This window comes from Artemia sp. Qi Xiang Cuo, chromosome 9 (assembly GCF_049724085.1).
Source record: "Artemia sp. Qi Xiang Cuo chromosome 9, ASM4972408v1, whole genome shotgun sequence".
NCBI lineage: Eukaryota > Metazoa > Arthropoda > Branchiopoda > Anostraca > Artemiidae > Artemia > Artemia sp. Qi Xiang Cuo.
Genome location: NC_142802.1, coordinates 46194277 through 46218254, shown reverse-complemented (window position 1 = coordinate 46218254; position 23978 = coordinate 46194277). Strand labels below are relative to the sequence as shown.

Below are 23978 nucleotides of genomic sequence, written 5' to 3'. Positions count from 1 at the left end.
GTATGTTCATGGCCTGAACTGCATTACAGTTTAGAATGAATAAGCATATATTTGGGGATTGCATTTTTGGTTGTGCATCCTGTGTGTTGGTTAAGGGATTGATTCCTGGTAGTATTTCTGGTTTGTTTCTTCTTGGGAGGGGGGCCAGGCTTACCTCATCTCACCGGACAAGGAGGCTTGTTGGCTTGGTGATTCCTTCTGATAGGGATTTGAGCGAGGGGGCTTAGAAGATGGTGTTTTATCAGGGGGGCTTGATGCATGGGGGGCATTTGACTTGGGGGTTTTGGTTGGTTTCATTACAGGCTTTATTTGGTATTGTTGGGCAGCATTTGCTTCCATTGCTATGGGATGGCCTTCTCTGTTGATATTTGGAGTGTTAGAGCTCTTTTCTTGTATGCAGGGCATAATGATTTATTTGTAGATTCATGTGGGCCTTTGCAATTGATGCATGTAGGCTGAGTGTTGTTGCAAGTTGTCAGCTCTTTAGGATGGAAAGATGTACAATTACTACAGTCTTGGAGAATTTCATTGCATTTGTTTGTCGTGTGTCCCAGTTTGAAACACTTCTGACACTGAATAGGCTTAGGTTTGTATTCCTTGTGTGGTTTGATTTGCCCAAATAGGAATAGTTTTTCTGGGATATCAATTTTATTCTTCAGTGTGAATAAGAAGGATCTACTAGTTTTTAGGCCATCAGAGTTAGGTTTTCCAAGCTGGGTAACATCCTCAACTGGGATTATGTTTCCAGCCCTATCTGAGAGGCCTTCTTTTAACTCCTGAGTAGATATCTCTGGGGGAACATTATAAACTACACTTTTTGTTGGTGATTGTTTTGGGTTCCAATTAGATGCAATAATTGGGGTATTCAGAAGGGATTTTAGGTTAATTATTGTATCTGCTGATTTCTGAGCTTCTACAGCTATTAGCAAAGATCCATCACGGTTAATGTTAAGAGAGAACATTGATTTTAGCAATTTAAAAATTGCAACTCTTATTGCAGTGATCATTTTTATTTCAAAGGGGGTAGTGGGAATAATTTTAAGGTAAATTCCTAAGTTTTTGGAGGGAGGATCTTGGGCAGGTAGAGGGGAAATGCTTTTAATTGGGGATATTTTTTTTCTTTTGTTAGAGCTTCTAGAGGGGACCTCTTGAAACCCATTATCATCATTTATGTTTGCATTAGGATCTACAGTTATCATTGTCCTATTCTCCGAATTGGAGCTATCATTAGAACTTTCAGATAATGTGCTTGACCAGCCAGGATGGGTATCTTTCACTATGGAATTTGATTTGGGATCTGGGGTGACTTTTTTTTTTGGAGGACTTCTAAAAATTGCCTATTGGAAAAAGCTTTAAACACAAATATAAAACTAAAACAAGAAGGGAAAATAGATGATATCAAACCGTCTGCACTATACTATGGGGAGGATAAACACCACAGTATAGCCCTGAGGATGACTTGAGCAGGATAGGTTTGGTAAAACTGCTGATTAGAAGCGATAATAATCACAAGAAAATATATTTCGATTTTCTTATAAGGTTGCTGTTGTGGTATGTGCTATATCTTTCTTCTTCTATTTAACAGCAGGCGGGCTTTTGAGTATAACTATTTAGCCCTTTTCCTTTTGCTTCACTCTGTGGGCTACAGAGCTACTGGCTTGATTGCCTCATATTTATTAGATATATTCAGATATCTTTCAGCAGATCTTTCGACTCTAGGAGTTCAAATATAATATGATAGATGTCGATTTCTATGCTCTGTGTGCAGGTATAGTTGGCTAGGCTCTTGGCTGATAGTGGGATTTTGTGGTGTTTGAAGTATTTTAACAGTTTACAAAGCAAGGTATGTTGTGCAGACATCAGCATATTACTTTCAAATAGGCAATGGTCAATTGTTTCATTACTCATATTACAATGCCTGCAAAGAGGGGACAGGGGAATTGAACCACTTGAATTAGAAAGCTTATATGAGAATGCAAGGAAATTTAATCCATTTGTTCCAGAACGAATTCTATGATAAATTTTAGAAAGATACTTATTGGGAAAGGGGGAAAGGATAGGATTAATCTTATTAAAATTAATATCTGATAGCCTCCATCGGTAAATATCTCTAATTGGGATTGGTCTCCCACTTGGCTGGTCAATATTTATAGCATTTTTTGCTATTTCATCAACCTGATGATTACCACTTATGCCAGAGTGGCTAGGAATGTACTGAAAGTAATTTTTTATGCCACTTGAAGCAAGATTATCAATAATACTGAGACAATGATAAGTGTCAATGTCCAACTTATATTGAGGAGCTGAGGCCAGCAACTCAAGGCTTGATAAAGAGTCGGAATAGATGATAATATTATTCGAATCTTCAATCAAAGGTTGGTTTTGCTTAAGGTGTTCTAATGCCATGATTATGGCATTTAACTCAGCAGACATTATAGATAAATTATTAAATAATCTCTCTCCCATTGCAATTGTCAGGTGAGGAAGGAAAACACCCCTTGCAACCTTCTCATCCATTTTTGACCCATCAACAAATATTTGGAAGTGATTTTTATAAGTAATTCTATTATGTTCTGCAAATTTTTTCTGGACAAAAGCAAGGGGTGTTAAATCTTTATTCAAGTTTGAAAATTCAGTATTTATTATGTGAAATGACAAATTCAGTTGAGGGGATTGGAGGACAGTAGGTGCAATAGACTTTGCTGGTACAGGGAACTTTTTTTGAATATTGGCATACTCATCTGCAATACCTCTATACATGGCTGGATTTCTTAACCAATTATGTAATGTGTGTGAGCTATTTGATTCAATTTTTGTAAGATGTTTTATCAAGAGAAAGCTACGTATCTCCCTTATTGTTGTTAATCCACTCTCCATAAGCAGAGACTTGGTGCTTGTGGGTTTCCTAAGACCAAATATGAGACGTATTATATCAGATTGTGTTGTTTCAATTTTTTGAATCTGTGTCTTTGCACATGCACCATAGACAATGAGCCCATAGTCAATATGGGGTCTTTTTTGTGATTTATAAAACTGGAGTTAGGTTTTCTCCTTACAACCCCAGGGTGTGGAAAGAAGTCTTTTTAGTATATTTGCTTTTCTATAACATTTTTTTATTGTGTTTGAAATGTGGAGGTGGAAATTAAGTTTTTGGTCAAGCATGAGACCTAGGTAATTATTATTATTATCTTCTGGAATAGTTGTTTTATTTAGAGTTAGTTTTGCATTAACATGGTTTCGCTTCCGGTGAAATTGGATTATTTTTGACTTGGTGGGTGCAATGGGTAAATCTGAATGTTGAGAGAATTTTTCAAATTGGAAAAGTGACTTTTGCAGATTTAACTGTGCTATCTGAAAAGTGTTGCCAGATGACTATAGCACCAGATCATCAGCATATTGTAGATTCGTGTGGGGTAGGTTCATGTCCCAGAGATATAGGGCAAAAAGGAGGCAACTGAGGACTGCTCCCTGAGATAGGCCTTTGGATATTGTCTTTTGGGGTGAAGAGGCTGAACCAACACAAACAATGAAACTTCGCACTTCTATGAAGGATTTAATAAAGGATACTAGCTTAGGAGGTATTCCAAGGTTTGCAAGTTTATTTAAAAGGATTTGGTGGTTCACATTGTCATATGCTCCTTCAAAATCTAGGAAAGCTGCCACTAGGATATTATTTTTTGAGAAAGATTCATTTATTGCATTTGTTAGCAAAATGAAAGCATCTGTTGAGGAGTGGTATTTCCTGATTCCAGCTTGAGTGTGTGGGATCATATTATTTTTCTCAACAAACCAGAGGAGTCTGTGATAAATCATTTTCTCCATTATTTTCCCCATCACAGGTGTAATCATTATGGGCCTATAAGACTCAGGGTTGTCTTTTGGTTTGTTTTTCTTTAGGATTATTTTTCGGTTTTAGGTTTATTTTTCGTTTTCTAGTAAGTTTTTAGTCTTTTTGCTTGTTCCTCTGTAAATATTGATCATAAGTTGTAACAGGGTGTAAGGAAATTCAGGTCCAGACTTTTTAGAGCGATATTCAGCTTGTCAACTTTTTTTTCTATGTAGTCTTGCAGCGTTCCATTAGGGACACCCATGGTACTTCCAAAAAATCCAACTGACTTCTTGTAGAATAAGACAGAAAAAACTACTATTTTATTTTCTTCTGGATTACAGCCACCTTTCTTTCTTTTCTCTTCTGTTTTACTTTTAATCATTTTATCTTGAATGAAATTTAACAGAAAAAAAGAACTTCAGTTCACCTACTGTTCTACAGGATTAAACAACGCCAGAAATAACACAGTTTTGGGTATTAAGCTTGCCTTCAACTTATAAATATGCTGTTTACACAGCTTTTACAAGCATAGCCCACTTTTGGACACCTTGGTACGGCATGCCGAATTTACTCTGGGTATTGTGGCCAAACATGGGAGTTCACTATCCCACAGGATAAAAAAAATACTAACAGCAAACTGGTGAAGATGGCATGTCTTGGAACCTGCCAAAAACAGGCAAATAATAGGAGAATACAATGTAAGTTTACAACGCGAGTTTTCTAGTATTCGTAATTAGGGGTATGCTTTCAGACAAAATTGAACAAAATTCCATAGTCAATCACCATAAAACCTGATCCAATCTGAAATTTTTGGTTAAAGTATTAATTAAGGTAAGACTTTTAAAAGAAAATACACTGCAATCTGTCAGAGCTTTTATAATCCACCAGAAGCCCCATAGGTTTTTGTATTGTAACTGTTTGCTTTGACTAGACGTGGGCCGGTCTCCCCTATACCAATTTAAAAATTTTATTTTTCCCAACTGTAAACTTTTGAGTTGAATTCTTAGAAGAAGCTGTAATCCAACCATAATGTGATTCGTGTCAAATCGCTTTTGTGGTGTTTATGTTTTCTGGAAATTGGAAGTAGGATAGTGGGTCTCTTATATTGTTGCAGGAAAAGTAGAACATGGAAAATGTTAAAGGCCGAGTTTTAGTGAAATGTAGAATGACTAGTTTCTAAAGACCTATATTCAAAGGACCTCGGGAAGTATTAGTAAGATCCCTCCCCCCTCCATCACAGAAGTGGCTGCCCCCCCCCCCCCTACACAAGATGCTGCTTACGCCCATGCACAGAAAATTACCAAGAACCTTTCTAATATAAATAATATTACTTGCACTGGTGAATACCCAACGCTATGAAAGGTTCAAGATTTAACCCGAACACCAAAACAAAAGACCTTGCACTCCCCAAGTATCACTTGCGACGACAACGCTGCTTTTAAGTTATCAAAATCTACCATCGCCGTATTTATCACATTCATCTCCTAGGATTCGATCTCGATGGTCGAAAACGGAATTAAGCTATATTTGGAAAATTATGATAAATAGTAACCTTGAAAGTATTTTGATCCAGATTACAGAAGAACAGGGATTTGAAATGCCAGCGTTAATCAATAGGTGAGTTCTTTCTTGTTAATTTTTTATGTTAGATGCTGGCTAAGCTTGTCTAGGGTAAAAAACCAGTAGGCCTGTGCAATTGAGCAAAGTTATGAAAAATTCGAACCCTTACATCCTGTTACCTGATAGGAATTGAGAACCATAGTATGTATCAATGAATAGCTAAAATCTAAGCTATGCATTGATCGCCCATGTTTATTAGGCTATTAAAATTATTTACAATCAAACACTTGAAATTATTAGTTTATTGACTTTTTGGTAAAATTCTACTTTAGTTACTTCTGGCTATCTTGGAAAGGGGTTGGGTTAGGAAAATGAAATTTTCAGGGATGGATCTACATGCTAAAGTATGTCCCGGGAAGGTAAGTAGCCTACATACTTCCACTCCTCCCCCCTCTATATAATGGTAAATTACTGCACATTACTAGTTGTTTTAGCTCACATTTCATCCTATATTACTATCATTATTATAAATCACTGCTTACCTTACACAACTTCAGCTTTTAACCTTGTTCATTAAAATATATTCCAAACTCCTATTTTCATTGAAAGCCATTTAATTTTCAACCCATGCTGACTTTGGTCATGGTATAATGAAACTAGGTTTGTTGTGATGTCACAACTTTGCTTAGTAACAACTTTGGGTAGTATAGACATTTAACCTTTATTAATTAGGATAAGAATTTGACAAGAGATAGACAAGTAAAAATAACCGAATCGTTTTTAAAGGACAAATAATGTCATGGGAAGAGGTTTTTGAAATCCCCCTTCCTCCCAAACAAAATTTTCCAAAATTCTACTTTAGAAGTTTTTTAAATATTTCTAAAGCACTAATAGATAGAGTGCTACAAATATCAGAATCGATTTTAGAGGACAATTTATGCCATGGGAAGATGTTTTTGAAATCCCCCTTCCCCCCAAACTCAAAATTTTCCAAAATTCTACTTTAGAAGTTTTTTTATATATTTGTAAAGCGCTAAGAAATAGAGCACTACAAACATAAGAATTGACTAGAGGACAATTTATGTCATGGGAAGATGTTTTTGAAATCCCCCTTCCCCCCAAACTCAAAATTTTCTAAAATTTTACTTTAGAAGCTTTTTTAAATATTTCTAAAAAGCTAAGACATAGAGTGATACAAGAATCAGAATCAACTCTAGAGGACAAATTATGGTATGGGAAAATGTTCTTGGAATCCCCCTTCCCCCCAAACTCAAGATTTTCCAAAATCCTACTTTAGAAGCTTTTTAAATATTTCTAAAGCACTAATAGATAGAGCGCTAAAGACATCAAAATTAACTTCAGAGGAAAAATTATTTTATGGGAAGATGTTTTGAAATCCCCCTTCCCCCCAAACTCAAAATTTTACTTTAGAAGCTTTTTTAAATATTTCTAAAGCGCTAATAGATAGAGCGCTACAAATATCAGAATCGACTTTAGAGGATAATTTATATTATGGGAAGATGTTTTTGAAATCCCCCATCCCCCCAAACTCAAAATTTTACTTTAGAAGCTTTTTTAATATTTGTAAAGCGCTAAGACATAGAGTGCTACAAACATCAGAATCGACTTTAGGGGAGAAATTATGTCATGAGAAGATGTTTTTGAAATCCCTCCCCCCCACAAACTAAAAATTTTCTAAACTTCTACTTTAAAAACTTTTAAGATATTTCCAAAGTTCTAATACATAGAGTGCTAAAAATATCAGAATTGACTTCAGAGGAAAAGTTATGTCATGGGAAGATGTTTTTGAAATCCCCCTTCCCCCCAAACTCGAAATTTTCCAAAATTCTAATTTAGAAGCTTTTTAAATATTTATATAGCACTAAAAGATAGAGCGCTACAAATATCAGAATCAACTTTAGAGGACAATTTATGTCATGGGAAGATGTTTTTGAAATCCCCCTACCCCCATACTCAAAATTTTACTTTAGAAGCTTTTTAAAATATTTGTAAAGTGCTAAGACATAGAGCATTATAAATATCAGAATCAACTTTAGAGGAAAATTTATGTTATGGGAAGATGTTTTTGAAATCCCCCTTCCCCCTAAACTCAAAATTTTCCAAAATTCTACTTTAGAAGCTTTTAAATATTTATAAAGAACTAATAGATAGAGTGCTACAAATATCAGAATCAACTTCAGAGGACAAATTATGTTATGAGAAGATGTTTTTGAAATCCCCCTTCCCCCCAAACTCAAAATTTTCCAAAATCTACTTTAGAAGCTTTTTAAATATTTCTAAAGCACTTATAGATAGAGTGCTAAAAACATTAGAATCAACTTCAGAGGACACGTTATATCATGGGAAGAGCTTTTTAAAATCCCCCTCCCCCTCAAACTCAAAATTTTCCAAAATTCTACTTTATAAGCTTTTTAAATATTTCTAAAGCACAAATAGATTGAGCGCTACAAATATCAGAATTGACTTCAGAGGACAATTTATATTACTGGAATTTGTTCTTGAAATCCCCCTTCCCCCAAAACTCAAAATTTTCCAAAATTCTACTTTAGAATCTTTTTAAATATTTCTAAAGCACTAATACATAGAGCGCTACAAATATCAGAATCGACTTCAGAGAATTTTAAGCCATATAAATGTTTTATTTCCAAAATTTAGGAAATGTATTTGTATATATTTAAAACCTTATAAGTTGGGATTGAGCAAAGTTTTGAAGCTGAAAATAATTTTGTTGTACTTCATTTAAAGAGGAGATCTATTTTGCAAGGTTGAAATCCCCCTTACCATTCATCCCATTCCCCCTTCATACTCTAAAATCTGGTTGATAATTTGAAAATTGAAAAGCCTTATTTTCCATGGGGGTATTTTTATTTAGGGGGAGGGGGATTTTCCGTGAGGGTATTTCCCGTGGGGGGGGGGGGGATTTTCCGGCGGGTATTTGCCAAGAACCACAAATTTGATAGTATGGGTTTTATTACAATATTTGACTTTTAGGGGCTGTTTTGCCCTTTTACGAAACTTAGACAAATTTTTAGACTGGCAATTTATCAACCAGATTTTAGAGTATTATTCCGGTGCAACACGTTGCAACAAAATAGTCAGCTTAGATTAGTATAAGCAGGGGCACTGCAAGCAGGTTGCTGACCACCACCCCCGCCCTCCCCCTGCTATCAAATCCCCTTGCAGCTAACCTTTCCACCCTTGAAAGAAAATTTTTATATAAGTTCCAGCATTTTTTACATATTTTAAATTGCAGATGTAAAAAAGAAAAGCAAAATTTTTCAACATTATAGGATTAAGCTATTTGAATACGTTTTATGTCTTTGTCTAACAAATACCCATTAGTCTGGTTTATTTGTCTAACAAATACCTATTTGCCTGGTTTCCATGTACAGTCTATAGTGGTGGGTTATTTATAACGCACAAGTACCAAATAATCCATATTTGTTTTGATTATTTTTTTTGGAAACCCCTTAACATTTTGAGTAGGGTATTAGTGAACAAATTCAGGAAATTAGTATTGAATTGAAAATACCCTGTGCTAGTGGAAGGTAAGCTAATAGGGGAATTATTATGAAGGAACAACTAAAGAGTATTTCCATAGTTCCATTATGTTCACAGAATTTCTTTGGATATGAGAGATATTTAGAAACATCCCCCTTCAGTGTTTCAGACTGAGAAATCCAATGTCAAATATTTTATTGACAGATTTTCAAAATAAAAAGAAGAATTGAAAGTAGTTTTGGAACATTTTGCACCAGCCAAGGCCCAAGAGAAAAACATTTAAAAACTGCAGTTAGGAGGCGAGCTTCAACTATTAAACCTAAAGTGGAAGTCTGACACAAATGGAAATGCCACCCAACAAAGCGCATTAAATTTCATCAGCTCATGCAATGAAGAACTTTTTCTAACTATAAAATAATTATTAAAGATTCTTGCCACTTTACCAGTCATTTTTACTGAGCATTCATTCTCTACCTTGCATTAAATGATGTCTAGGCTACATTCAAGAATGACTGAAGATTGATAAATTGGAGTATGTACTCTACACTTGAATTGACTTACTTGACTTAATGCTCCTGATGGTGGTCCAGTGTAGAGAGACACGTGACTCTTCGCCTCCATTCGGAACGGTCTTGTGCAAGCGTGACTGCTTCTTGTATATCAGTGCCAATCATTTAGAGGTACTGGGTGAGGCTGTCCCTCCATCTGAACCGGGCCTTCCGCAGGGGCGCTTCCAGCCATGTGCAGGGGGATCAAAATTGAAGAGAGTGCTGGCGGGTGTTTCTGCTGGCATGTGGACCAAATGGCCGAACCACTGTAGGGTTCGTGCAGCGACCTGACGAGAGTTGGGGGTCTGATCTGTTAGTGCCAGCAATCAGGTGTTCGAGACAAAGTCGTCCCATCTGATCCCTTCAATATGTCTCAAGAACTTTGTTTGGGCCACGTCTATGGCATCACAAGCAGAAGCAGCAGCCGGCCAGGTGTCAGCACTGTAGAGAAGGACTTGGGTTAGGGTTGTGTTGTAGATCCGCATTTTTGTTTTTTGGCTGATGTTGGGCTTTGACCACACTGAATGGCATAGTCATGCCATAATTGATGCCATAATTGCTTTTCTGATTGACTGCAACTGTTTTCCGTGATGACAGATCCAAGGTAGGTGAAAGACTTGACAACCTCGACGGTGTGCCCTGATACGTTGAATGCTGGTGAGTTGGCGGTGTTACCTGTGGAGTCAATAATCATTATTTTCGTTTTCTGCCAGCTACTATGCAGTCCCACTTTCAGGGCTTCTTCCAACAGTGTGTTGAGGGCTTCTTTGAGTTCAGCTGCAGAAGTGCATATCAGAGCAATAACATCAGCAAAGTCGCAATCAGCTAAAACTCTGTTGCCATACCTTAGTCCGAAGGGGAGCCGGTTTGTGGTTTGATCCATGACATAATCAATCACCGCGTTGAACAGTTCAGGAGCAGCAGCACAACCTCGCTGTACACCGGTATTTATTTCGAACAGTGAGCTTTGACGACCATTAACCTGGACGGCGCTTTTTGTACCAGTGTAGAGTGCCTTGAACAGGCAACAGTATTTGTCCGGGAGACCTGTTTGTTCTAGTATCAGCCAGAGAGACTCACGGTCAACTGAGTCAAAGGCTGCTTTAAAGTCAATACAGGCAAGGTATGCTGTACGCTGGAACTCACGAGCTTTCTCAATGACCTGGCATACAGTGAAGATCTGCTCAGTCGTGGATCAGTTCGGCATGAAACCTGCTTGCTGAATCCGGCGACACTTACGGATGAACTGGGTACTTCTATCTATCAAAGTCATGGCAAATAATTTGCCGGGAACCAACAGGAGGGTGATTCCTCTGTAGTTGGAGCAATCACTTTGACTACCTTTACGCTTCCATAGAGGGAGGATTATCCCTTCCTTCCGTTCTTGTGGAATCAGTTGTGTTGTCCTAACGAGGGAAAACAGCATGTGCAGCCGTAGTAGGATCGTCGTTCCTGCGAATTTTAGCATCTCTACGGTGATCCCGCAGGTTCCTGGTGCTTTGTTGTTTTTCATCCTCCTCAGAGCATTCTGTATCTCTTCTACAGAGGGAGGCTCAGGCTCTGGGAGATTTTCCCTTGTTGTTTGCTCAGCGGATGCGACTAGGTCAGGATCGACGTCGACTCTGTCGGCGTTCAGCAGCTTTGTGAAATGCTTCTTCCATCAATCAAGCTGCGCGGTTTCATCTTCGAGCATTACGCCGGAGGTGGATTTAACTGCTCCTATCTTTGGAGGTTTCTCCTCGCTGAGGTCTCTGACATGCTTGAAAAGCAACATGGTGTCACCTTTTTGTGCTGCATCTTCTAGCTCATCAGCTTTTTTGTCAACAAATTGTTGACAAAAAAGCTCTACACATCCATAAATATATTAATACTAAAATTACCTATAATATCAATCAATTTTCCAAGTCCAAATCTTGGCGACTTGATTTTGCTGTATAAGGATTGTAATATAGTATATTGCTATAAAACAAAAATATGTAGATATAATTCCACAATTATAAATTATTAGTATTTATGCTACCTCAATGAACAGTATTAAGCAGTGAGGTATTTATGGTGGTATCTCTGCATGCATATGTCAATGAATGTAGAATGCAAAATGTCTGCTTGGAGCATATTGGGATGAATAAAATCCCTGACAAGAAAGTTTAAGGAAAAATTACAATCCCTACAAGTGTAAACAAAGTTTATACTGGCAAAAGCTTTTTTTTTAATGTTCAGTAATTGATTTTTTTTTTAATTTAAGCTAATGAATAATTTTCTAAACTGAAAATTATGATAATTAACAACTAAAGAGTTGTTTTATCAGAAGGTATATCCCCTCCCCCTTTCACAACAAATGTACCTTAATATAACAGCTGCAATCACATTTTGCTTCCCCTCCCCTGAATCCTTAGCCTGGAGCTACCCTTGGAGGAGAGGGACATTATTAAGTATCTGGCAGATTGCATATTAGTAACTGCTATCATTGCCCATCTATTATATTGCTTTGGTTATATTTTTGTCTTTAAAGATTTGTCAAAAATTCAGTGTATTTCATTGGTTAAATTTGTGAAGCTTACCTGAGATTCAATAAGCTTAAAACAACTGAGTTTGGTATTTTGTTGGCATTCAATAGGCAATTACAATTATGGAATTGCATTCAAAATCACTTATTGAAACCTACTAGATCAATTATTAGCTTCTTATTATTATTCAAAAACCCATCTTTGTACAAAAAGAAAATGACAGCACTACAAAGAGGAAAAAAAACAAAAACAAAACAAAAGCAAATAATATCACTATACAACTATGGCAATAAATAGCAACAAAGACCACACTGCCTTTCTATTACAAACATTGAAAACAAGAAGAACAATATTAACCTCATTTTTTTTTTAATTAAAAAAAAACAAACTTATTTTAGTTTTATTGGTTGTATGTTATTGTAAGTTTTTCTTCTTTTTATATACTTTTGTCTTGCTGAGGACAGCCCTTGGACATAGGGCCAAAATATTCATTCAAAGAATCTCCACTGTCTTACAAAAAGAATTCCTTATTGTTCTTCTTGTTTGTAACTATGGCAACTAGAATTGAAGAAGTCAGCTACAAGCATGTCTTGAAATCTTTTGGTTGTGTTTCCTCATAAGCTTAGCAACATTTATAGTAGGATTTGGTATGTGGAGACTATTGATGAGCTTTTAATTGCATGTCCAAATTGGATATCTCAGTAGGTATTTTGCAAAACAAATGAAAGTGGAGCAGATTTTCAATTTATCAGTATTTGTAAGAATCTTACAGAAGGGTGCAATGTAGAGGAAGTGGGGGAGAGCAACTATGTTGTACAGCACTGCAAGATAATGGGGATTGGACAAAGCTTAGCAAAGACTATGGAAGCATATGAAGTTGATATGTAGTGTTTGATGCCTTCTGCTAGGAGATGACGAGTGTGAGAAATGGTATTTCCAATGGGAATAGCAAGGTAAACGATTTGGTCAGAAGGGCAGGTCTTTGAATTCCCAAGTACAATTTCATGAGGAAGTGGGTCTTTCCAGTTAAAAAGCACTACATCAGACTTTTTAACATTAAATTTAATGCTTGCAGTTTTTGGAAAGTTTTAAAAATTTTGTCCAAAGTTTGGCTGATGTTAAAAATGTCATCAGCATAAGTGATTTTGAGGCCAGAAGGAATGCAAGACATTACCCACCTGTCCTGAGCTTTCAGGACATAGTTATGTCTACCTCCTCTCTTAAGTGGTGCAGTTCTATCCAGTGGCCTTGCAATTTAGTCTTGCTTAGGAGCGATTTTAAGATGGAGTTGTAGCTTACATACATATCCCTTTGAGATCTGAGATCAGCATAAAGCCAGATTTACTCCTCTTTTAACAGCCCTTTAAAGCATAAGGGGGTGGATCAGGGAGTCAAAGGCATGGCAAACATTGTAACTCACCAAGGCCAGTGAAGCACACTTTGTCAAGTGTGTCTTTGTCACTTTGTCTTTGTCAAGTGTAGCACATCTATATTTTTTAAGCTTTTCTGGTTCTGACCTAACCCACACTTTGTTTACACTTGTAGGGATTGTAATTTTTCCTTAAACTTTCTTGTCAGGGATTTTATTCATCCCAATATGCTCCAAGCAGACATTTTGCATTCTACATTCATTGACATATGCATGCAGAGATACCACCATAAATACCTCACTGCTTAATACTGTTCATTGAGGTAGCATAAATACTAATAATTTATAATTGTGGAATTATATCTACATATTTTTGTTTTATAGCAATATACTATATTACAAGCCTTATACAGCAAAATCAAGTCGCCAAGATTTGGACTTGGAAAATTGATTGATATTATAGGTAATTTTAGTATTAATATATTTATGGATGTGTAGAGCTTTTTTGTCAACAATTTGTTGACAAAAAAGCTGATGAGCTAGAAGATGCAGCACAAAAAGGTGACACCATGTTGCTTTTCAAGCATGTCAGAGACCTCAGCAAGGAGAAACCTCCAAAGATAGGAGCAGTTAAATCCACCTCCGGCGTAATGCTCGAAGATGAAACCGCGCAGCTTGATCGATGGAAGGAGCATTTCACAAAGCTGCTGAACGCCGACAGAGTCGACGTCGATCCCGACCTAGTCGCATCCGCTGAGCAAACAACAAGGGAAAATCTCCCAGAGCCTGAGCCTCCCTCTGTAGAAGAGATACAGAATGCTCTGAGGAGGATGAAAAACAACAAAGCACCAGGAACCTGCGGGATCACCGTAGAGATGCTAAAATTCGCAGGACCGACGATGCTACTACATGCTGTTTTCCCTCGTTAGGACAACACAACTGATTCCACAAGAACGGAAGGAAGGGATAGTCCTCCCTCTATGGAAGCGTAAAGGTAGTCAAAGTGATTGCTCCAACTACAGAGGACTCACCCTCCTGTTGGTTCCCGGCAAATTATTTGCCATGACTTTGATAGATAGAAGTACCCAGTTCATCCGTAAGTGCTACCGGATTTAGCAAGCAGGTTTCATGCCAAACAGATCCACGACTGAGCAGATCTTCACCGTACACCAGGTCATTGAGAAAGCTCGTGAGTTCCAGCGTAGAGCATACCCTGCCTTTGTTGACTTAGAAGCAGCGTTCGAATCGCTCGACCGGCAGTCTCTGACTTATACCAGAACGAACAGATCTCTCGGACAAACACTGCTGCCTTTTCAAGGCACTCTACATTGGTACAAAAAGCTCCGTCCTGGTTAATGGTCTTCGAACCTCACTGTTCGAAATAAATACCGGTGTACAGCAAGGTTGTGCTGCTGCTCCTGAACTGTTCAACGCGGTGATTGATTATGTCATGGATCGAACCACGAACTGGCTCCCCTTCGAACTAAGGTATGGCAACAGAGTTTTAGCCGATTGCGACTTCGCTGATGTTATTGCTCTGATATGCACTTCTGCAGCTGAACTCGAAGAAGCCCTCAACACACTGTCGGAAGAAGCCCTGAAAGTGGGACTGCATATTAGCTGGCAGAAAACAAAAATAATGATCGTTGACTCCACAGGTAACACCGCCAACTCACCAGCATTCAACGTATCAGGGCACACCGTCGAGGTTGTCAAGTCTTTCACCTACCTTGGATCTGTCATCACGGAAAACAGCTCAGTCAAAACTGAAGTTCAGTTGCGCATCGGAAAAGCCGCGTCAATTATGGCACGACTATGCCATTCAGTGTGGTCAAAGCCCAACATCACCCAAAAAACAAAAATGCAGATCTACAACACAACCCTAACCCAAGTCCTTCTCTACAGTGCTGAGACCTGGCCGGCTGCTGCTTCTGCTCGTGATGCCATAGACGTGGCCCAAACAAAGTTCTTGAGACATATTGAAGGGATCAGATGGGACGACTTCGTCTCCGACACACGAGTGCTGGCGCTAACAGATAAGACACCAAGCTCTCGTCAGGTCACTGTAGGAATCCTATGGTTGTTCAGCAAGTTGGTCTACAAGTCAGTAGATACACCTACCTTCACTTTCTTTAACTTTGATTCCTCTATACCGGGCTGGAAGCGCCCCCGCGGAAGGCCCCGGTTCAACTGGAGGGACAGCCTCGCCCAGTACCTCTCAATGATCGGCACTGATATACAAGAAGCAGTCACGCTTGCACAAGACCGTTCCGAATGGAGGCGAAGAGTCACGTGTCTCTCTACACTGGACCACCATCAGGAGCATTAAGTCAAGTAAGTCAATTCAAGTGTAGAGTACATACTCCAATTTATCAATCTTCAGTCATTCTTGAATGTAGCCTAGACATCATTTAATGCAAGGTAGAGAATGAATGCTCAGTAAAAATGACTGGTAAAGTGGCAAGAATCTTTAATAATTATTTTATAGTTAGAAAAAGTTCTTCATTGCATGAGCTGATGAAATTTAATGCGCTTTGTTGGGTGGCATTTCCATTTGTGTCAGACTTCCACTTTAGGTTTAATAGTTGAAGCTCGCCTCCTAACTGCAGTTTTTAAATGTTTTTCTCTTGGGCCTTGGCTGGTGCAAAATGTTCCAAAACTACTTTCAATTCTTCTTTTTTATTTTGAAAATCTGTCAATAAAATATTTGACATTGGATTTCTCAGTCTGAAACACTGAAGGGGGATGTTTCTAAATATCTCTCATATCCAAAGAAATTCTGTGAACATAATGGAACTATGGAAATACTCTTTAGTTGTTCCTTCATAATAATTCCCCTATTAGCTTACCTTCCACTAGCACAGGGTATTTTCAATTCAATACTAATTTCCTGTATTTGTTCACTAACTTCAACAATTTTTTTGGCAAATAAATAGTTGCAATATTTATTTTATTCTCCAAATAGTAACAGTGCTGGATGCCCAACTGAGGTCTTAATATGGCTTCTGTAGCTGACTGCTCAGTTGTAGAGTTACCAGTTGAATATCAAATAAGCTGAATGTTGAGACTAGGAACATTGTGTATGAAGTAAGGAACTTGCTTTTAAGGATGTGTACAACATTCTGTATTGAAATGAACACAAGAGACTCAACAGTTTGAGTGAAGTGTATATGAAATTGTAGAAAAGAATCATTACATGTTGTCCATCTTGTCTCACATAGCCCTGAGAGCTGCTGATTTAACAAATTTCTTATAATAAATTTTCTCTTTTGAGATGTATTAAAAATTTTTAACTGAATTCATAGTCCAAAAAGCATTTCTTAAAGCCACAATACTGTTGAAGTTAAACAATGAACTGTTAAGAGCATTGTAGCATGGCCTCCTGCATGCATTTTTACTGGCTCACTCACTTGTTTAACAGCTTCAAGTAATGCAGGAGGCATATGAATGTCATGTATATACTTAGTGCTGAAAGATCATTGTTCATTATGCGATATGTCAAATATCTCACCAAGTAAAATTGCACAGAAGCTGGCTTGATGGACTCTTTCAAATATCATCCTTGTTAGTTCCTACTTCAAGCACTTTATGATACATATTCTTCCCTATATATGTTGGCTTGAAGGTGTTGTAGCTTGGTGCATTTTTAAAGTTACGTTTCCATTAGCAAATGCAAGCTTTAGTAGTTCTGTAAAACTTTCTTCAATGGATGGTGCTGCCTTGTCATCCAATAAGCGGTCATCCTGGTGCCCTCTCAAAGGAATGTTTTGTTGTCCCCAAAAGTATCGTTTTGAGAAAAGGCTGTATCCTTGGTCTATTTTCCTCTACTTGCTGAAGTCTGTGTCTATTTACTTGATTTATTTCTTCTTCACTAGGGGAATTGAAAGTTTACAAAATATTGCCCAGCCTGGATACATTCTTTTCAATACAGTATTTACTTGAGAATTTAGAAATTGTGCTTGTTCCATAGCCATGTCATCCCCATAGTCATACATGGATGAAAAAAGGACTAAATCTTAAATAAAAGAAACATTATAGAATTCAAATGATATTCATTGTATTGTGAGAACCCAGTACACTAGTTGCATCATGAATATGAAGACATGCTAAAGGTCCCTGCCCACTGAAACCATCCTCAACACAATTACGAAGCAACACCTGCATGGGTTTGGCCAGATGATGGGAATAAAGTTTTTTTTTACTGGCCAACAATTACTGTATTTCTTTTCTTGCCCCCCCCCCCTTGATTTTGTGTTTTAGTTCTGTTGCATCTTGTTTAATTTAATCTGTTGCCAACTTTTTTGTCTGTTATCCTTGAATGTTAAAGATTATCTTCTTTTGTCTTTTTTACATTGGTTATCAAATACAATGAAGACACAGCTGAAATAACAGTGGCTGTTGACGTTGTCTTTATGCAGATTGTTGTCTTTGAAAGGAAATCAGTAGAGAAAGTTAAACATAGTGGTTTTACCTGCTATTTTAATAACTCGTTTCTGAATTTGTTGCGGTTGCTTGATTCATGTCAAATATCAAATATAGGATTGGAGGGAGGTGTCTCCTCTTAGCCCTTTTTTTATATAGAATGGACGGCCATAGAACTTGGTTGGGCTCAATTGATTGAAGATTGACAGTTCTAGTGCCCTTTGAAGGGCCTAGAGTAATTGGAGTGCAATCACCCCCTCACGTGCCCTTGTTTGCCCCCATGCTCCTTGTAGGCCCCAGTTCCAAATGATATTAAATTGATATTTTAAGATAATCATCGATTACAATCAGTGGAATTTTGGTGATATGTTAAAAAAAAAACATTTAAGTCCAAGTGGCGTGAAGATTAGATGCAAAAATGAGCAAGTCCTGCAATATGAGCTAATTAAGTTCTGGAATTTTGGTGACACAGTATAAAAACAAGCCAAGCCCTGATTAAGTGCAAGAAATATTTAGGTCCTAATTTGGTGCAAAAAAACGAGGTAAGTTTGGATTGCTTTGCAACAATGACCTGGGAGCCGATTTGGTACAAAAATGAGCTAAATCCAAGCTCCTTACTAACTTGGTAAAAATGAACCAAGTCCGAGCAGCAGAATATCTGTGACTCAGTGCAAAAATGATTCAAGTTTCGCATATGGTTCAAAAATTGGTTAAAACTTTGCCCTGTGTATAAATGAGCATAGCCTGACTATGTAAAAATTAAGTAAATTTTGACTGCAAAAACTAGCTGAATCCTAACTGCGAAAATTAGCTGAATCCTTACTGTGAAAGCAATTTTAACTCTAACTCAATAAAAAAAAGCCAGGTCCAAGCTGGGAACTGACTTGCTGCCAAAATGGGCTATTGGCAAATTAGGCTATGTCTTCTTTGATGGTTTGAAAAAAAATAGTCCAACAGTGGCATCAACTCAGTGAAATTTAGAGGGGGGGGCCAATTTGTCTTTTTTTAATGGAAATGTAAAAAAATGTTTTTTTTAAATAAAATACCCAGAATGATGTTTTTTAAAAGAGAGGGGGCAAAATTTAGGGGCTACCTATCCCTCCTTTCTCAATGACGCCGCTGTAGCTTGGGTTGGAATCTGTTTGTATTACTTTTTTTTTTGTATAAAGTCAACTTTAAAGTCGTTGCACAACGAAATATATAAAATGATTGAAACTTATGTTAGCGAGAACTAAGTTGGAAGATTTCAGCCATCAATGCAGAAATTGGTTTCACTTTCATGTGAGGAAACCTGTTCTTGATATTATCATGTTATCGGAGCAATACTTTAGTTTTGTCTTGTTTTTTTTTTTTTTAATCTGTCGATGTGAGCTTTTTGCTGGAAAGTTGTTAAGGGTCTAACCTCCGTGGTTTTTTACGGAAAATGTGAGCATGGGGTTGGATTGATGAATATGACATTACATTTTCAAAATCTGTGTGTAATTCTTGCCTGGGGCGAAAAAGGATGCTTTTTGTTAGCAATTGAGCCAGAGCCTGGAGTATGTGAGATAAAGTGGAGTTATAGTCTTATATCGGAGAGGACTATCTGAAGTAGTAGATCCTAGCTATCATTCCATCGAGCCATGTTTCTGCTTTCCACTGGAAAGATTCGTTCTAGCAGGCAAACAGGTAGGCACGGCCTGTAAAATCGAAAAGTATTTAAGATGCGCAATGGTTACCTAGCCCCGTCGCCAAAGCAATAGGAGCTTTCTCTGCTCCTTTCCAAGTAGTGATTAATTTAAAAAAAAACTTGTTCTGAGGGAAGTAAAGAGCAAAGTTGAAACTTAAAACGAACAAAAATTATTGCTTCATAGTCTATCTAACATATATAAATAAAACTAGTACACATAAACCAACTAGTTATACTTACTTATGTTTGTAAGATTATAGAAAGCTAGCTCTTTACTGAATTTACGAAAGCCAAATATAAAAATAAAACAAGAGTATCGATTTAGAAGTCAAAAGTCAGTAAGTGGCATGAGTAGATTGTATCTATTGAATTCCGTACCCTGTATACACCTTTTCAAAGAGATTCAGAGCTCCCTCACATGGCCTTATACTTCTGTACCCTGTATAGCAATTTCTACGTTATTCTATCGCGCCTCTACACCTATTCAAAGAGATTCAGAGCTCCCTCACATGTCCTAAAGGTTCCTTCACATTGAATTTCGGCTTTCCGTTCTCCCCTTCACACTGAACTCCGTAAGCCTTCCGTAAGGCTCATAACCATCCGTAAGACCTTACGTTAATGTATCCGTAAGTCAAAACGCAATGCTAGAGCTCTGACTGAAGAAGTTCAAAATATTTCAACTTCTTACGTTTACTTTTAAGCAAAATGGAACTTAGATCAAAAAATATTTGGGTCTGTAAAAGCTAGAAAATGTTACATAGTTCAAAGTACCTTGTTTTCAAGGACAAGTAATTTAAACTAAATTCTTTGGAAAGTCTGAGCCAACTTTTTCATCAGCAGGAAAGAAAGTAGTAAGTATAGATTGTCTTGATTTATAGCCCTAGGCTAGAATAGGCTATACTTTGATAAATATTGCTAGTTTTTTTCATTTTTTTTGGATTTGAGGTTAAAATAAAACCTTTTGTGGTACAGTTAATCATTTAAAATGATATTTAGGAGATTAGTTTTGTAACTTAACTCAGGATTTAAAATGTTCTTTATGAGGTTGAAGCAAGAATAAATTTAGATTAGGATCTAACTACTTTGGTATATTTAAATGGATAGTTTGATCTAGTTTCTCAACATCCTCTCAAATGAAAAAGATTTAGGATCATTGAGAAAAAATAAAGATTTTAAGTTAATTTCTTTGGAAATGTAGAAGTTTTATATAGGCTATCTTAGGGATATATCCAGGACCATTAGGGAAGATAAGGTGCACTGTCAGAAACACATGTGATACAGGAAAAGAGCATAAAATAAGGAATCTAGGCCTAATGGTATTTTTTTTAAGTTTGTTAAGCCATTTTCTCCTACAAAGCTGCTGATCTGTAATGCTACCTTGCATTTTACTGTCATTCCCCATGATTGGGTTTAATATGGGCTATTTAAGGCTATTTGTTTTTTTTTCAAAATAATAAAATTGTACAATATTACCTAAGTTTTGATTGGAAATAAGCACAAAAATATTACAATCATCAATGATCTGCAAAGTTTTGTTTATAACATAGGTAATAGGCTATATATTTTAAATTATTTTTTTGCACCAACACTTTATTTACATTTCCAACATGTGAAAATTATATTTATGGAATTCACAACAGAAAGATATTCACAGTAGGCTACAGCAATATTTCCTGTGGTGTTGAAATATATTTGTATGGATTTATTGACACAGAAAGATATATCAACTACCAAACATTACTAAGAATTTAAATGAAGGATAAAACCATTTAGTAAAAAGATTTGAATGACATAGTTAGAAATAACATTTGGTCATTAGATATATGTAATGTGTGATCTTTAAGAACTTTGTCAGAAAGGAAGGGAAATGTCATAGAAAAACATGAACTTTGAAAAAAAAGAGAATAGTAAATACAATGTCATCATTTCCCCAAATATCTGTGTGTGGATATTGTATTCAAGTAAAAGTTGATTTTGACTAACTTCAGTTGGACCCAAAGCAACCTTAAAATTTGATACAAACACAACAAAATGTATTGTATTTTAAAGCTTCAAATCAGGACACTCAATATGCATGGTTTTTTTGGCCCATCACCAACATGTTTTAAGTGACACTCAACTTTGATAAGCAAATGGAAATACAGTAGAGTCTATTGAGTATTTATGCATTGAAGTATTATAGTAGTAAAGAAATGATATTAATTCAGTTAGTAACCTAAACAAATGTTTTATAATTGGGTGTAGGCAAAGTACTTGTTTCAATAAATTTAATTTAAGGCACAGTAAATTTTACTTCTTTTATAAGTGATCCTTGACTTTCTGTGGTCCAAAAAATTCTTTTTTTGTTGCTCCAATGAATTAATTAGCTATAGAGTTCTTGCTATTGAGGAGAAAAATTAACTAAATCTCCACAATATATTTTATGAATAAGCTGCAATAAAAATTGGGCTATAAAATGAGTATGTTTAAAATTTAAAAATTGAAAAATTTAGTAATCATTGTGGTTTTTTCTAGTTATTGAGCTTATGAAAAGATGGGGGAGCTTGAGAACCTGAGAGACCACTATGTCCACCTAAAGAAAAAAGGGAGATCTACAAGTGGATCTGGTGCTAGTGTAAGCTTAAAGCCCAAAGACCAAAAGCTTGTACAATGAATGAACTTACTTTCTGAACATATAATTGAAAGGAACCATAAGACAAAAGGGAACAGTGTTCAGAGATGAGAATATATCAGTGGAAATTTATTCAGAGTGTGCATCAACAAGCCAAAATCAAACTCATAATAGAACGAAGACAGGGTCTAGAGATCAAACAGACCTGAAGGAACAGCAAGCAATTGACAAAAAAATACAGCAATGACCAGCATGATCTGGAGTGGTACTTTCTACAATCACTATTATCTAATCTGAATAAAGAAACAGATGACTCAAAATTAGAGTTGCAGATGGAGATCATGAAGGCAGTTAAAAAAAATACTTTAATCATTCAGTGTATTTTTATTTTTATAGACAAACTTAATAAAGCTTTTTTTTTCTCTCTTTAAGTTAAGAATTAAATTATATGAAAAAAATGTCTAGTAGGTCTAAAAAAAAAATATTCCAGCAATATGAATAATGAACAATAATAACACTAGTACCAGAGTAAAAACATGATATAAGAAAATACTTTTGATATTTCTATGGCTTTGTTTTGAAATGTAGTAACTGGTTTTAGATTTCTTTGAAAAAAAATCTAATAGCTATAATTAGGTGTCTTAATTCTATGGGATATGGTGAAAAACAAGGTAAAGAGACGCTTTTTATAATAAAGTTATTAAAAATGTGTAAGAAGACATGCCTGCCATGAAACTGAAACTAAAGAAAAAATTGAACAGATTTAGATAAATTTGGAAACTGCCATGCAGTGTCCTTTCCCTTTGCCAGTATTCACTTCCAGAAGTTTAACTTTGGACTGGGATAACCACAGGGATGACTAAAGAGCAAACTACAGCCCATAGTAACCAAAAGTAAAAAAACACGTTTAGAAAAAAAAATATCAAGTGAAAAAAAATGCCATCTGACACTGATTCAGGAATGGTAACTATTATTTAGGTTGTTCTTAAAAGTAAAAGTTAATTTCGAAAAGAAATCTATGGTGATTTAAAAAAAAAGCCTGAAGCCCCTCTAAATTGCATCAGATGAAAATGAAAAGTATACCGTTGGAGTCAATATGGTCAAAAACCTAGAATAAGGAAATTACAGCCCCCTTCTTTGCACAACAAGGAAAACCACTTTTTTGCATGGGTAGCGCTGAAAATTCACATTGCAGTGTGAAGAGAAGACTTTCAATATGAAGGAACATAAACGTAAGACCCGTAACATGAAACGTAACAACCTTAGGACTAAACGTAACGTAAAGTCTTACGTTTTCAATGTGAAGGAACCTTAATACTTCTGACGGAGGTATAGCAATTTCTACGTTATTCTATAGAAGCTCTACACCTTTTAAAAGAGATTCAGAGCTCCCTAACACGGTATTATACTTTGGGTAGACTATGTTCCATTTTGTGCTAGTTGGGAATTGTATAATAATGGAATTTGAGGGTTGATAAAGTGAAATTATGTCACTATTCTAGTTTTTCTAAACCAGTATTGCCTATAACTTAATATATTCAAATATTTTTTGATAACTTGATCTGAGACCATCATAGGACCATGTTATTCTGAGACCGCCATAGGATCATTTTATTCTGAGCATTCTATTTGCTTGGCTGTATATCAATTCCCAACGTTATTTGCTTATTTTTTTGGTTATTAAAAAATTGGACACTGTACTCAGAATTATTTGATTGGCATTTAAAAAGGGGTAATGAGATTCGCAAATTGGACACTATGAACGATTTTAATTAATGTTTTGAATAATAGGAGTGTGAATGATTCTAATTAGTGATTGGATTGTATGAAGGTGGAGAAAAAAAGGATTAAACTGATTAGCAGTTAAGGTAACCCCGAAGGAGTTGTTAACTCAGGTAATTTGTTATAAATTTGAAACAACATCAGTCTATGAAAATGGCT

At 36.3% G+C, this 23978-nt stretch overlaps 2 protein-coding genes and 1 pseudogene across 2 annotated transcripts in view; 2 read left to right on the top strand and 1 right to left on the bottom strand.

Moving 5' to 3' along the window:
• Nucleotides 1-9532, bottom strand: part of LOC148948717 (polyubiquitin-B-like) — a 37786-nt pseudogene extending 28254 nt beyond the window's left edge.
• The window catches only part of Oda (Ornithine decarboxylase antizyme), an 87218-nt gene continuing 68541 nt past the window's right edge, over nucleotides 5302-23978 (top strand). The window contains exon 1 of the mRNA XM_089094623.1: nucleotides 5302-5446. The gene's annotated coding sequence lies outside the window, so the exon portion shown is untranslated. The remainder of the gene's footprint in view (nucleotides 5447-23978) is intronic.
• Nucleotides 14975-15664, top strand: LOC148948716 (uncharacterized). Its single transcript, XM_089094999.1, has one exon. The coding sequence runs from the start codon at nucleotides 14975-14977 to the stop codon at nucleotides 15662-15664; it is 690 nt and encodes a 229-aa protein (XP_088951125.1).